The sequence below is a fragment of the Dama dama genome, chromosome 23 (assembly GCF_033118175.1).
Source record: "Dama dama isolate Ldn47 chromosome 23, ASM3311817v1, whole genome shotgun sequence".
Lineage (NCBI taxonomy): Eukaryota > Metazoa > Chordata > Mammalia > Artiodactyla > Cervidae > Dama > Dama dama.
The window spans coordinates 43,184,006-43,199,166 of record NC_083703.1 but is presented as its reverse complement, the minus strand read 5'-3'; the positions used below and the strand labels follow the sequence as shown (position 1 = coordinate 43,199,166).

General features: G+C 49.0%; 1 protein-coding gene across 10 annotated transcripts in view; it reads right to left on the bottom strand.

Annotated features, from left to right (window-relative positions):
- The window catches only part of ANKRD16 (ankyrin repeat domain 16), a 35,225-nt gene extending 29,164 nt beyond the window's left edge, over positions 1 to 6,061 (bottom strand). For 4 of the 10 annotated variants that reach the window (XM_061126519.1, XM_061126516.1, XM_061126517.1 and 1 more), the window contains exons 1-3: positions 5,500 to 6,058; positions 2,238 to 2,458; positions 295 to 337 (exon numbers count right to left, since the gene is read on the bottom strand). In XM_061126519.1, the coding sequence (XP_060982502.1) occupies positions 295 to 337; positions 2,238 to 2,458; positions 5,500 to 5,819 (584 nt within the window). In that variant the 5' untranslated portion in view covers positions 5,820 to 6,058. Of the gene's footprint in view, positions 1 to 294; positions 338 to 2,237; positions 2,459 to 5,499 lie in introns of all 10 variants that reach the window. The other 6 variants (XM_061126515.1, XM_061126514.1, XM_061126511.1 and 3 more) reach the window with 5 other exon arrangements.
- Positions 6,062 to 15,161: the final 9,100 nt, after the last annotated feature.

The following is a 15,161-nucleotide window of genomic DNA, read 5'->3' as shown; positions in this document are numbered from 1 at the left end:
CAATTCTTCCTGGGTGTCTCACAGGTACATATAACTCAATGCATCCAAAACTGACGTGAAAGTGAGTGAACGAATGTTTGTTGGATGAATAGATAAATGGATAACTTCTCCCCAGGTTTGTTAGCTGTTTTTGCTTCACCTTCTTTATCTGCTTACGTCCTTTCTTCATTTCCCTCTTGGTACCTTAGATTCTTTCTGAACAATTTGCCTGAGCTCTTTATGCAGCAACTCTTTATGATACTAACTCTGTCAGAATTAGCATATATTGTCCTCAATTTGCTGTATTGTTCTTACCTCTGAAGAAGCACCTCTACTGCCTCTAAACAGCCGTGCATTGCTGGGAGGAGAGAGTTGAGAATGAGAGCTTTTTAGTGCAAAATTAGAATGCCTCTTCCCTCCTGGCACCTCTCTCTGCCCTGGCCCTGTAGCTGCGCCTCCCAGGAAGGAGTATTAGGTTAGGCTTGCTGCCACCGCCCCCAGAAAAGGACAGATTCAGCTGGAGGAGTGGGGAAGAGTCCTATTTTCACCTAACGGGTACAAGGCCACCCCTTTATCATCCTGTCTTTATGAGACTTTCATGGCAAACATTTAACTCTAAACCTCCATCCTCATCCTCATGCTACAAATCCCTAGGGCCAGGCAGTTTTTGCCTGGGAAATGTAAAACATTGTAAGAGTAATCTATGACAAAATAACCAGGAATTTAACTCTGCTCCTAAAAATAACTATCCTCCATAACAAAGATTTTTGACTCTCTGTTCTCCACTGTTTGTGTGAATGATGGGTGCTGACTGCTCCTTCACAAGAGTGGGGGAGCTCATCAAACAGTTTATGAGCAGAGAAGCTTTTCCACTCACATGCAAAGTTTTTTTCTTTTTTGGGGGGTGGGGGGCTGTGTTGCAAGGCATGTGGAATTTTAGCTGCCCAACCAGGGATCGAACCCATGCCCCTTGCAGTGGAAGCGTAGAGTCTAAACCACTGGATCATCAGGGAAGCCCCTATGTTCAAAGTTTTAAAAAGGATACCTTGGTTCCTAACGGCCCCCAGTGACCAGAACAACTGTGTGCCTACCTCTCAGTGATATCATGTCACAGGTCTTGACTTCCGAGAAGTCTAAAAGCCCTGTATTCAAGTTCAAGGTACTGCCCAGTAGGCTACCAATTACAGTCTAAACGTCTTTATTTGGATTCCTGGGCTGCTTAATGCCCGTTTCGTCTTACACTGCTACACTTTCGCTTTTAACTAATTTAAGATAATCTACAAATATTTAGTCCAGAGTTAAGGATAATTACTCCAAACAATCAAAAGAGTGGCCCAGAATTATATTCGACCTTATTACTGGATGAGTCACAATCCACTGGGCTTCGGGATTTAATTATAAGCACCCGTGTGCTTCCCAGGTGGCGCTAGTGGTAGAGTCTGCCTGTCGATGCAGGAGGTGCAAGAGACATGGGTTCAATCCCTGGGTCGGGAAGATCCTCTGGAGGAGGAAACGGCAACCCACTACAGTACTCTTGCTGGAGAATCCCATAGACAGAGGAGCCTGGCTACAGTTGATGGGGTGGCAAAGAGTCAGACACGACTGAACAGACTCTCGTTTGTTATTTAAATGGACAGCACCGTGGCAGGTGTAGCTGAAGATATGAGGGGACAGTCCCCTTTCCTTCTGCTTTTAATAATCATCATCATCATAATGATGTGAAAACAGCAGCTGTAGCCATCCTGAGCTCACTGTGTGTGGAGCGCTATGCTGAGTGATGTGTGTGCACCTTAATCCCCATGACCCTATGATATGGGCTTCATTGCTGCCATTATTCTGTGGCTAAGGAAACCTGCTCGAGAGATTAATTTCCTTGCCCAAGGTCAGAGACATAGTAAGGAACAGAAGCAGCCCACCATCTAACTTGTGGATGGCAATGGAAAGCCACTCCAGTGTTGTTGCCTAGAGAATTCCATGGACAGAGGAGCCTGGTGGGCTACAGTCCCTGGGGATCGCAAGAGTTGGACACAACTTAGTGACTAAACCACCACCACCACCATCACCATCTAACTAACTGGGGAGGAGAAGACAGAAGTGAAAAGTCACCTGAAACAAGAAAGACATGCAAGCTGAGGGCCAAGTGACATTGGCTTTCGAAACTGTTTGCCAAAACACCCCAAAGTAGCTTGTGTTCCCTGCCCCCTACTTCCCCTGTACCACCCCCGCCACGGGGGACATCCTGCAGGTCTGGACCACACCTGCCGTGTGCAGTGGGGTCCTCCTGATCTTGCTCTCTGTCCTCCAGGCAGAGGGGCAAACTGTGAGCAGGTACTGGAGGATCAGAGGGTCGCCTTCGCGGCTGGCGATGTGGAAACTGTTCCAGCCATCTTTGTTCTTCAGGAGCGGATTGGCGCCGTGTTCCACGAGATCCTGGATCACCTCGAGGTTTCTCCTTGTGCAGGCCATCATCAGAGGAGTCCTAAGGCCGATGGGACAAGCTGTTAGGTGGAATAGCAGCTGAGACCCTGGAAGCCCGGGACCGGGGCTTCAGAAAAATGCACACCCATGGCGGAGACAGAAGACCTGGAGGACTCAGGGGGTCTGGGAAGCAGGCAAACAGCTTTGGCTGGCAACTTCCCTGCCTGCCGTGAGGAAGCTGGGAGAAATAACCAGGGAAAAACGACTGTGATATGGGTGCCCCTGCAAGTGGGAAACACAGAGGAGGCAGAAGTGCTTCTGAACTAGTTTTTAGTATAGCATTGAACTGGGACAGAACCCATCAAAGTTACAGTTTGTGCTGAATATCTGCAAAAGAGGCACTTTGCAAGATCATCCCATTCACTTCAATCTGTAACCCTTTATTAAACTGTGGTGAAAGAAACTTTAAAAAGAGCATTTGATGGAGAAGGAAATGGCAGGATTCTTGCTTGGAGAATCCCACTGACAGAGAAGCCTGGGGGGCTAAAGTCCATGGTGTTGCAGAGTCAGAAATGACTGAGAGATTAAGTATGCACACACAAGCAGGGCCAAATTAATATTTTAAAAATAAGTAAATAAAAGAAAAAAGGAGCACTTGACACAGCGCCTTGCTGAAAGGAGCCTAGGTTGGTAGAGCAGGTGGAACAGCGGTATATTTCGGAAAGTTCCTGACTTGATATGTGTCCACACTGGGGAGACTGAACTACATCACTGTTAACTCCTCTCCTCCCACCAAAGTGATTCTGTGCTTCCGCTTCTCATCTGCTCTTGTGTGTGTGCGTGCTCAGTCAGTCATGTCCAACTCTTTGACACCCCGTGGACTGTAGGCCACTAGGCTCCTCTGACCGTGGGATTCCCGGGTCAAGAATACTGGAGTGGGTTGCCATGTCCTCCTCTGGGGGATCTTCCCGACCCAGGGATCAAACCCATGTTTCTTGCATTGTCTGCATTGGCAGGGTATTCCCTGAGTGACCTGGGAACCCTCTCATGCCCATGACCCCTGGAAAGCAGGGTAGACCCTGGTTACCTCCTATCCCCAGGGTCTGGCCCAGCCGGAGCTCAACACAACTAGATGGGTCTCAGCCAGGATTTGTGAGACTGCCTTGGTATTACTTAATCATCGACAATTTTGTTTTCATTTTTTATTTTGTATTGGGGCACAGCAGATTAACAATGTTGTGATAGTTTTAGGTGAACAGTGAAGGGACTCAGCCATACATATACATGGACCCAATCTTCCCCAAACCTCCGCTCTCATCCAGGCTGCCACATAACATGGAGCAAAGTTCCCTGTTCTATACAGTATGTCCTTATTGGGACAGCTAGGGCATTTGAGATGGTCATGTACACACTGCTACATTTAAAATGTTTCGTTTTTTTATTTCTGGTAATGTAGTAATGAGAGTGAATGAAAAATCAAGAGGGAGAAACCTGGATGAATGAAGGCTGGAATCTTCAAGAAGGGGCTTCACAGAGGGAATGACTCCAGGGAAGAAGGGACTTGAGAAAGCCAGCAAGGTGAGAACAGTCAAAAATGTCTCTCTGTAACTGCACTTTCTAAGCCCACAATCAAGTGAAACTTGCCCTTGTGATGGTTGTTTGGGGAGGCTGTTTCTTTATCCACAGTTCAGTTCAGTTCAGAGATCTCTAGTCTTTCCCATTCTATCATTTTCTTCTATTTCTTTGCATTGATCACTGAGGAAGGTTTTCTTATCTCTCCTTGCTATTCTTTATGCACAGAATTGTTTTAAAAGAGGTAATATGCCTCCACTATCTTTAGACCAACTTACTAGCAGCAGAAGAAAATGTCTTGTGCTTGCTGCTGCTGCTAAGTCGCAGCCAAAGCGCAAACCTCAAAACATAAGGATGCCTATTCCCCCATGCCAGTGGGCAAGATGTACTTTATTAAGCTATATGGCTGTCTGATGCAATTCTTTTTCATATAAGATCAGGGATTCCTTGTGGATTCATTCAGGAACTTCATTATGTTATGAACCTTCAGGTGTTCAAACCTCTAAGCGCGTGGACAGACATAGTGAGGATGGAAAACCATGTGGATCTATCAACAGAATGCAACTACTTCATGTGATGGTTACAGGTGTGGTGTTGGAGAACTCTGGAGAGTCCCTTGGACTGCAAGAAGATCAAACCAGTCAATCCTAAAGGAAATCAGTCCTGAATATTCATTGGAAGGACTGATGCTGAAGCTGAAACTCCAATACTTTGGCCACCTGATGTGAAGAACTGACTCACTGGAAAAGACCCTGATGCTGGGAAAGACTGAAGGTGGGAGGAGAAGGGGATGACAGAGGATGAGATGGTTGGATGGCATCACCGACTCAATGGATGTGAGTTTGAGCAAACCCTGGGAGTTGGTGATGGACAGGGAAGCCTGGTGTGCGGCAGTCCATGGGATCCCAAAGACTCGGACACGACTGAGTGACTGAATTGAACTGACAGACTAGAGGTGAGCACTGTGCCTGTGAAGGTGGTCATGTAATAAACCACACAGAGCACCCCACACACTTACCTGTGCTCACCTGTATAACTGTGAAATCTGAGTAAATGTCCTGATTGTAGCAATGTCAGTTTCTCCTTTTTATTACTGTACTCCCCCTGTAAGATGTTAACTTTGGGGCAAGCCTGGGGGAAGGTGCATGGAACTTCCCACTTGTCTTTGGAAATTTCTGAGAAGCGATAATTAGGAATTTCAAAACAGAAAGTTAAAAAGTGTCATGGGTGCAGTAATCATTTAGCTAGATGTTTCCAGAACATCCCATCTGGGGCCCATGCAACAAGCAGTACCTACAGGCAAGTCGTAGTTCGAGTCTATTCTATCTGAGCATGCTCCTTACTGCTCTCTGCTCTATCACGGGAGGCAGTCTGGAGCAGAAGGCTGCAACAGTTAACCTCACAAGGGCAGCAACGATGCTCTGCTCTGTAGGGGAAGGCTGACCGGCTACGGTGTGGAGGCCGACCAAGAGTAGGAATCTGCTATCAGCAGGGAGGGGAGGGAGTCTCTCTGTAAGGCCCACCACTTACCAGTCGGCCTTCTTCAGACAGTCAACCGCGGCCCCCCGGCCCAGCAGGTACCGCACGCAGTCCCGGTGGCCCATGGAGGCAGCCTCGTGCAGAGGCCGCTTGTAGTCCCGGTTGGCGGCTTCGATGTCCAGGTTCCAGGCCTCGACCAGATAGGCCAAGACGTCCCGGCGGCCGTGGCGGGCGGCGCAGTGCAGGAGGGTGTCCCCGGCCGGCCCCGCGCAGCCCGCGTGCCCCGCCGCCAGCAGCTCCCCGCGCAGGGCGCACAGTCGGCCGTCCTGCACCAGCCGGCACAGCCGCCGCGGGTCGGCGGGCGCGGCCATGGCCGCGGGCTCGGGCCAGCCGGGGACCACCCGGGACCCTCCTCCGGGCCCTCCCCGCCTCCGCCGGGGCCCGCCTTCGAGATCCTCCCCCGGGACCGTCTGGACCTTGGGGACCCTCTTCCGGACGACCCCAGCCTCCCAGACCCTCAGGTCTCTGGCTGACTACGCGCCCGGCGAGCCGCCGCGGACGCCGCCGCCTGCACTAGTTTCACTTTGGGGCGAACCCGCTGGACCGCCGCCGAAGGCCTGGGTCACACGCGCCTCCTGCCCGGGCCCCGCCCAGGCCCCGCCCTCTGAATACAACCCCGCCCACAACCTCGACCCCCGCCCACCCGCGCCGGCCGCTGCCCTTCCTTGGGACCCAGAGCCTCGAGGAACTCTGGTAAAGTTTCTGCTCGCCTCTTCCGCGCTAGCGGAAGCTCGGACTGGACGAGGCCCGCTAGCGGGGTTGGGGGAGAGTGAGGATGCGCATTCCCATTGGCTGTTAGAGTCGTCCGTCAGCGCGCCCCCTCCGTATGCGCGCTATGATTGGCCGGGGATGCGTTCCGTCAGTGTCGCCGGCGGGCTCTTCTCCCGGTGGCTGCGGCGGTGGCGGAGGTGGCGGAGCTGGTGAAGGCGGTCGGGGGACTACTCGGAGGGTAGCTCTTCTCGGGGACCCCTGTTGTGCCCACGGCCCGTGGAAGCGCGGCCCGAAGCGGAGGACGGTGTGCGGCGGCGCTGCGCGCAGCCTGGAGCTCCCGACCAGGAGGTGGAAGACATTGGTCGGGTCACCGTTCCTAGCTCTCCCTGCGGGCTCCTTGGGGTCCTGCCCCGAGCCGCATCCGCAGCCCGCTCACATCTTTGCCTTTCCTGCGGGTGGAAGCCCTCTCCCGGAACCTGAGCGTGTGTGCCCCTCTGGAGGAGGGTCGTCAGTGATCCGCTGGAACGGAGCGCGCTCCTTGTTGTCTGAAAGTGAAAGTGAAGTCGCTCAGTCGTGTCCAACTCTTTGCGATCCCATGGACTGTAGCCTGCACCAGGCTTCTCCATCCATGGGATTTTCCAGGCAAGAGTACTGGAGTGGGTTGCCATTTCCTTCTCCAAGTTCTCTCTAAAAGTGCCCGGCGCCGCCTCGCTTAAAGCGTGCTCCTGACGGTGGCCTTTCCTCAGAAATTTTCCTCAGAAAATATTTCCTCAGAAATGTTCCTGTCCCGTTGTCCTCCGAAATCAGATCCCAACCCCTGGAAGCACCTGAGATCTTTCTGTGTGCGTCTCAGCGTGTTGTTTATTCTTCCCGACCATCCCTGTATTCTGTCCATGGCAAACGATGTGCTGCCTCCCGGCTGTGAACCGTATGGTACCTTCCTTAGCTTGGTCTGATCTGCACCCCACATCCAACCAGCCCAAAGGGCCCCCTCATGTCTCTGTGGACGTCTCACCCCTTCCAGGCTCCACTCCCTGAGTAACTCCTCTGCTCCATCCCACGGACTTCACCCTGTCTCTCTTCCTTGTGCCGCTATAGCGATTTACACCTCCGTGGGCTTCCCTCATAACTCAGTTGGTAAAGAATCTGCCTGCAATGCAGGAGACCCCGGCTTGATCTCTGGGTTGGGAAGATCCCTGGGGAAAGGATAGGCTACCCACTCCAGTATTCTTGGGCTTCCCTTGTGGCTCAGCTGGTAAAGAATCCCCCTGCAATACGGGAGACCTGGGTTCGATCTCTGGGTTGGGAAGATCCCCTGGAGAAGGGAAAGGCTACCCACTCCAGTATTCTGGCCTGGAGAATTACACGGACTGTGTAGTCCATGGGGTATCAAAGAGTCGGACATGACTAAACGACTTTCACTTTAAAGCCTGTCACTTCAGGTGTAGTCTTAGAGAGGCTTCCTCCTTCATTTGAGCTATTAGAGCATGGCTGGAGGGCTGTTGTCCTGTTTATGCATTCTCCATTGGATCTCACGATATTTTGTTGTTAAATCGCTTCAGTCCTGTCCGACTCTTTGCGACCCTACAGACTATAGCTGTCCATGGAATTCTCCAGGCAAGAATACTGGAGTGGGTTACCATGCCCTCCACCAGGGTCTTTTCCCCACCCAGGGATCAAACCCGCATCTCTGCTGTCTCCTGCATTGGCAGGCAGACCACCTGGGAGGCCCGATATTTTATATATATATTAATAGGAGGTGATTACTGAATGAATGTTGTGTGTAGTCTCAGGAGTACCTTCTGAGGATGACACAGGGGGCAGCCCCGTGCTCTCAGAAAGGATTTCCCAGTACCATTAGCTCACAGCCTGTTTTTCCCTTAATCGTTATACTTACCAGGTTCACGTCTCCAGGAAGTCTGAAGTTGTGAGAATGTTCTGCTTAACTTGTATGTCCCTTAGACCAGCCATTGGCAATAATCCAGAGGTGGAGAATTTAACCCATTCTTCAAATGTATTGAAGTTTAAAACCTTAGAGATTGAGGGCAAGATGGGTATGTCAAGGCTCAGTACATTTCTCTTTCAAACCCAAAACATTTTGGAGGAAATTTCACATCGCGCTTGCTCCGTTCTTTGCTTGGGGTTTTGTCTCCTACCTTCAGAGAAATATTGTTCTGTTTTTAGTTGTGAACTTTGTTTTGGGTTAGTAAATCTACCCACTTAATTGAGATCTCTGATGGGAATGGGAATGTGTGAGGGTTCCCTCCACTCTGCTTGAGAAGATTTTGGGAACATATCTCAGCTTATCTTTACCTCTTGAAATGTTAGAACAGTACTCTTTTTATCATTGTAGCAATGACATGATGGAGTTACTTTCAGTGACCTTGTCACAGCTCTCATTTTATTTCTTGTGGTGTCTTTGTCTGGCTTCAGTATAAGGTTATGCTGGCCTCAGAATAAGTCTGGAAGTGTTCCCTCCTCTTCAGTTTTTTTTGAAGAGTTTAAGGGGGATTGACATTAGTTCTTTAAATGTTCAGTAGACTTTTTTCAGTGAAGCAATCTGTTTCTGGACTGTTCCTTTTTGGGAGGCTTTTAATGACTGATTCAATCTCCTTACTCATTATTGGTCTGTTCAGATTTTCTGTATCTCCATGATTCAGTCTTGGTAGGTTGTGTGTTCCTAAAGATTTATTCATTTCTTCTAGATTATCCATTTGATTGACCTGCAGTTGTTTGAAGTATTCTTACAACCCTTCTTATTTCTGTGACATCAGTTGTAATGTTTCCTTTTCATTTCTGATTTTAGTTATTCAGCTCTTCCCTTTTCCCGTTATATATCTAAGAGTTGTCAATTTTGTTTTAAAAAAAGAAAACTTTTAGTTTTATTAATTTTTCCCCATATTTTTAAATTCTCTATTTATTTCTGCTCAATAGTCTTTATTGTTTCCTCCCTCCTGCTAGCTTTGGGTTTAGTTTGTTCTTTTTCTCGTTCTTTCAGGTGTAAAGTTAGCTTGCTGATGTGTGGTCTTTCTTATTTTTTAAAAATAAGTTTATTTATTTACGATCTGGCTACACAGTGTCTTAGTTGCAGCACATGAGATAGAGCTCCTTGACCAGGGATGGAACGTTGGCCCCCTTCATTGGAAGCTTGGAGTCTTAGCCACTGGACCACCAGGGAAGTCCCTGTGATCTTTCTTATTTTTTAATGTAAGTGTTTATAGCTATTAACTTTTAGCATTGCTTGCATTTCATCCCATACATTTTAGTATCTGTGTTTTTATTTGTCTCAAGATATTTTCTAGTTTCTTTGTGATTTCCTTTTGACCCATTGGTTGCTTTAAAAATGATTTTGTTTTTAATTTTCACATATTTGTGAGTTTTCCAGTTTTCTTTCTACTACTGATTTCTTGTTTCATTCTTAGTGATTGAAAAACATACTTTATATAATTTCAGTCTTTTAAAATGTGTTAAGACTTCTTTTGTGGCCTTGCATGTGATCTATCCTGGAGAATGTTCTGTGTGTACTCGCAAAGATTATATACTGTTGGGTGGAGTGTTCATTATATGTCTGTTAGGTCCAGTTGATCTAGTGTTGTTTGTTCTATCCATTCTTGAAAGTGGAGTATTGAAGTCTCCTGTTATTATCCTGTTGTCTGTTTCTCTCTTCAGTTCTGTCAGTGTTTGCTTCCTAGATTTAGGAGCTCTTCTATTTGGTATGTGCATATTTATAATTGTTATATCTTCTTGGTGAATTGATCCTTTTTATCATTTTATAATCATCTTCTTTGTCTCTTGTAAAATTTTTGACTTAAAGTGTGTTTTGTTTAATGCTGTTATAGCCACAGCTCTCATGTTGTTTAATCCTCTTTGAAACTCTGAGTCATTAGTGTCCCAACAGGAACTGGACACTGTTTCAGATAGGAAAATTGAAGCACTAGCTCTTCACAGATTCTGTAATAAGTTGGTGTTGAAACCAGAAATGAACCCCCACCCCTTTCCTAGTTTCCAACTAAAATTTGTGTAATGTTTCTGCCCCTTTCTCCAGCTTTTCAGTTGTTGGCTCTAGTTGTTTTTTAAACAACTATCTGTATGTTTGTAGCCTGATCTGTGCTCTAATAGCCATTGCCTGCATGCTCTTTTGGATTTCTTAAACATCTAGTTCATTCCTTAGAAAAAGTTGTATCGCCAATACCTGATGAATGAAGAGCAAAGTATCAGCAGGGTGCATGGCATCCTGCTAAGCTATGGCATAGAGGAGGAGTCAGACCTGTACATGCTGAACCTCATCTGGTAAGTCACCATCTCCTGGGAGGAAGTTGGTTTCTGAAGTCCTTTCCGAGATGTCAGGATTTAATGGATCATCTTTCCCACGGACGCTGCTGTGAATGTCTTACAGCTGCACAGACACCACGAAGTGCTCCCTGAGTGTAGACCCTGGACGGGTGTTGTGGAGTCTGATGGAGCACCTCCTTACCGAGGCAGAGGCCTACGTGCGCCAACACCACCCTGACCTCTACACTGCCCCTGCCGTATGTGAAGAGTCTGTGGGGAGGGCTGGGGAGGTGTCACCTTTTCTCTTTGGAAGAATGTGTCTTGGTGGTCAAGTTTGGCTAAAAGTTATTTTAGATTTATTTTCAAAATCTTCCTTCAGTCTCTGCTTTGAAGCCTTAATCTTTGTCATTGGTCCCTTAGAGAAATAAAAGGCCACAGATTCTTTAATTTGGAAGGAATTTTAAAAAGCATTTCACCCAATTTCCCCTTCTGTTGAGCAGTCCCAACAGAGGATGGTCATCTAGCTTCTGAACACTGATCAGTAAGGATAGCTTTACAAGGCAGACCACTGTATTGGTAACAACTTGGGTTATTTGAAAGGACCAGAGAAATGAAGGGCTTCATGCTGACACACGGTGAGTTAATGAGAAGCTGGAAATAGTCCTCTGTGTTCTGCCTCCATCTTGTAGAATCTATCATCAGGGGTTCTTAAATGTTGTCTTGGAAGCCAGGAGCAACCCCAGCCTCATTTTGGTAGTTTATCATCTGATCTTTTCAATTTCTTGCTCTTCCCCTAATTTCTCTTCTGTAATGATTACAGCAAGAAAACTACCATCCAGCTGACATATGAACAAACAGCTGATCCTAAGCCACGAAGTGGAGCCTCTCCAGGTGGTGAGAATAATGACATTTGCAGGTAAGGGGCTGCCATTCCTGAGAGACTTCTCGTCACTGTGTCCCCATTCCTGCCACCTGCCGGAGTGTCTTTACCTTAATCTATTATTGAACTGTTGCAATTAAATCACCCAAAAAACAGTTGTTAAGGAATAATTGCTTTTTCTTACCACTCCAGGGACCATCCATCCTGGATAGATAGATGGCCCCATCTGGTGGGGATTGATCCAGCCTGTTACCTATCAACACGTCTGCTCATACACAGATGGCTGTGGGGTAGCTTGTCATGTGACTTTCCTGTTCAGACAGTGTCAGGAGCTCCTGGGTATCTGTACAGTGAAGCCTAGAAGGGCCTCCCACTTTCTGGTCTGAACGTGCATCCCCAAATACAATGTCTGGTGTTCTGCCGGGGTTAGCTAGTTGTGTTGCCTGGCTCCTAAAGTGCTTAGTCACTCTTTGAGCTTTGCTTATACAGCGTGTTCTCCTTGTGTGTTACAGGCACATGGCTGAGGAGCAGACTGAAGCCCAGGGAGGTCAAGGGGCCCCTCACTGGAGCTGCCAGGGCCTTGACACCAACCCAGGTGGCTCTGCCTCCACTCTGCTGTTCCCTTCACCACGTGGTGTTTAGTTCTCATTGGTACTAAGAGTGTGCCGCTGTTGGGTGCCTGGCTGGTGGCGAGATGAGCATGGGCAGATCCTGATTAGGGCACCGTGGGAATGCATCTTCCTGTTCAGAGGTGACCCCCTTCCTCTTGGCATCTCCAGGCACTGGGAAGACCTCCACCCTGGTCACATATACCGAGAAGTGGTCTCAGAGCAGATTTCTGTACGTGACCTTCAATAAGATCATCACCAGGCAGCCAGAGCTCATCTTCCCAAGCTACGTCATCTTCAAGACATTCCACTCGGTGGCCTGTGGTCACGTCCACTCTGTGGCCTGCAATCACATCGGGCTCAAGTGAGCTTCCTGGTGCCGCTGTCACCATCACATCCGGTTACTGCTTTTCACAGGAGAGAATTTAGTGTCTAATCTCCCTTCATAGGTAGGGAATATAACAAAAGATTTAGTGATTTATACTTTTATCCCAGAGAGATACATTGTCACCCAGGGAGGCAGGCTTGTGTGTCTGGAGTTTAGGCACGGGTCAGATGACGTGTCCGCAGTCCTGGGCACCAATGGCTCGGTTGACCCGTTCAGATAAGACTCTCCTTGGAAGCAGGAGGGGAGAGGACAAGGCTAAGAGGCACTTGACCTAGGCTTCTGGGGCCTCTGAACTGTGTTCCCTGGGATAGGAAGGCCTCAGGGACCTTCGAGGTCCCCCTGGGGCCTCCTGAAGTCCTGTCTACACTGTGGAAGAGCGGTGTCTGTTGTGATCCATTTTGTCTCCTGGGTTATTAGATTTGAATTTTGGAAAGCCGAATGGAGCCCTTTCCAGTCCCATGTAGCCTGTAAGCACTCAGCCCTTTAAGCCTTTTTCCTCACCTAGATGAGCCGCTGCCAGGGACCTGGTGGTGTCATCAGACAGACGGGGGCAGAGCCTGGGGGACACAAGTCCCACATGACCAGGAAAGCCCACCCTGTGCCCTCAGGACATGCCTTCCAGATATCAGTTGAGAAAAAAGCTGAATCTCTTCAAGTTAACCCCCTTCACGGTCAACTGTCTCCTTGCTGAAGGGAAGGGCAGCTTCATTAGGGCCAACCTTGTGTGTAGCACTCGTGGTCTTCTTCACCTCAGCCGACGAGGACCTGATGATCGACCATGTGCCCATCTGGTGCAAGAATAGCCAGGGGCAGCAAGTCATGGTGGAACATAGCAAAAAGCTGGTGAGCAACTCAGTGCCCCTGGAGTCTGGGCTTGGGAGGGTGAAGGCGTGACCTGGGGCCCAAGTCTAAATTTTTGCTATTGGGGGAGCCTAGGTTTTAAGTGAGCTGGATGTGGGGCCGACTTAGGACATCCATACAAAAACGTACAGCCAGCAGCAGAGGCTCAGGGCTGGAGGGACTCGTTGGTCAGGGGCAGTGGGATGAGAGTGGGTGAGACGTGGCCATGCAGGACGAAGCAGGGACAGAAGCCCTTACAGGTCAGGGCTTGACGGAGACGGGAAAGGAAACAGAGAGCAAAGCCCAGAAGCAGGTTGTTGGAGGTGACAGGAAACCAGCTTCCAGAAGGTGGGAGTGATCGCTCATTGAACTGAAAGCATCAGGAACAGGAGGGCCAAAGGACGTCATCTGAATTGGCAGTTAGGTCCCTGTGAACTAGAGCAGCAGCTGGAAGCTGGTGGCAGGGACCAGCAGTGCCGATGAGCAGGGGACCAAGGGCAGGTCGGGATGAGAAAGGATGCTTGAGACCGAGGATGGTCAGGAGGGCTGCACTGCGGAAGAGCCAGGGAAGGACGAGGCTGGCTAGGAAGGGTGCTCAGTACAGCATCCAGGATGCAGTGCTCAGGACCATGGGAGTCGTCCTCCACTCACTGACCGTATCCAGATCTCACGTACCAGGGTTGTTCTGGGCCCTATAGATACAGTGAGTGAGCAAGCCACACAGAAACCTTGGCCAAGGAGCTTACCTTCTAGCTGAGGAGACAGAGGGTAGACAAAAGAAACAACTCAAGTTGTATGGTGTGTTCCTTAGTGGTCAGGGCTATGGAGAAAGCATAAACTAAGGGAAGAAGATATAACATTAAAGGAGGGAAAGGATTTTTAGATCAGGTGGCCAGGGAAGGGCCTCATTCAGTGAAGACCCAAAGGAAGTGAGAAAAATACCTACAATTAGGAAGTGAGGGAATGATGCCAATGATCACCACCCCTGTATTAGCATTCTCAGTGCATCACTATTGCAGGAACAGGTGTAATTGTATCATCGCCCTATCTTTGCCAGTGAATGGTACCATTATCACTGTCCTCTCTGGCTCCCCAGTGGTTTTGGCATCACGTCTGACGGCCTGGGTCCAGCTACAGGAGCCTCTCCGATGGAGAGCTGCGTCCTGGAGAACCAAGTGCAGCCCCACAGACGAGCATCACGGTGAGTGTGTACATCAGGGGCACAGCCCGGACGGGAAGGCCCCTGCGAGCAGTCACTGCAGAGGAGAAGCTGCGTCACGGGTGCACCGAGGGGTGACGGGCAGCACCCGGCGGGCTTCCTGTCCCACCTGCAAGTAGGGGTCCTCCTCATAGGCCACCCTCAGACCAGAGTAGGTGACACAGAGACACCTCTGGGGCAACAGGAAAGGTGCAGCTCGAGGAGGTACAGGTGGAGAGTGTGTGACTCAGAGGTCACAGTCGTGTTCCTGTTGTTACTGTGTTAGTCGCTCAGTCGTGTCCGACTCTGTGACCCCATGGACTGTATCCCGCCAGGCTCCTCTGTCTGTGGATTTCCTAGGCAAGAATGCTGGAGTGGGTTGCCATTTCTTTCTCCATGGGATCTTCCATACCCAGGCATCAAAGCCACGTCTCCTGCATTGGCAGGTATATTCCTTACCACTGAGTGACGGGGGAAGCCTGTCATGTTTCTACCAGAGCAGGTATCTGGTTGCTAGAGATAAAAATTAGCCAGTGCCATCTGGGAAGAATGAAGAACTGGACATTCTTTCCACGTCTATTAAGTTCCCACCAGATTATTCTGAACGAGGGGACTGAGTTGCTTGTGATTGACACATACATTTTTCTTTAACAGATTGGCTGGGACTGATAATTATTCTTTGCATTAAAAAAAAGAAAAAGAATCCAAATGCTGGAGGCCTCCTCCTCTCTTCAATCTAAGTTGCTACAGAATTTC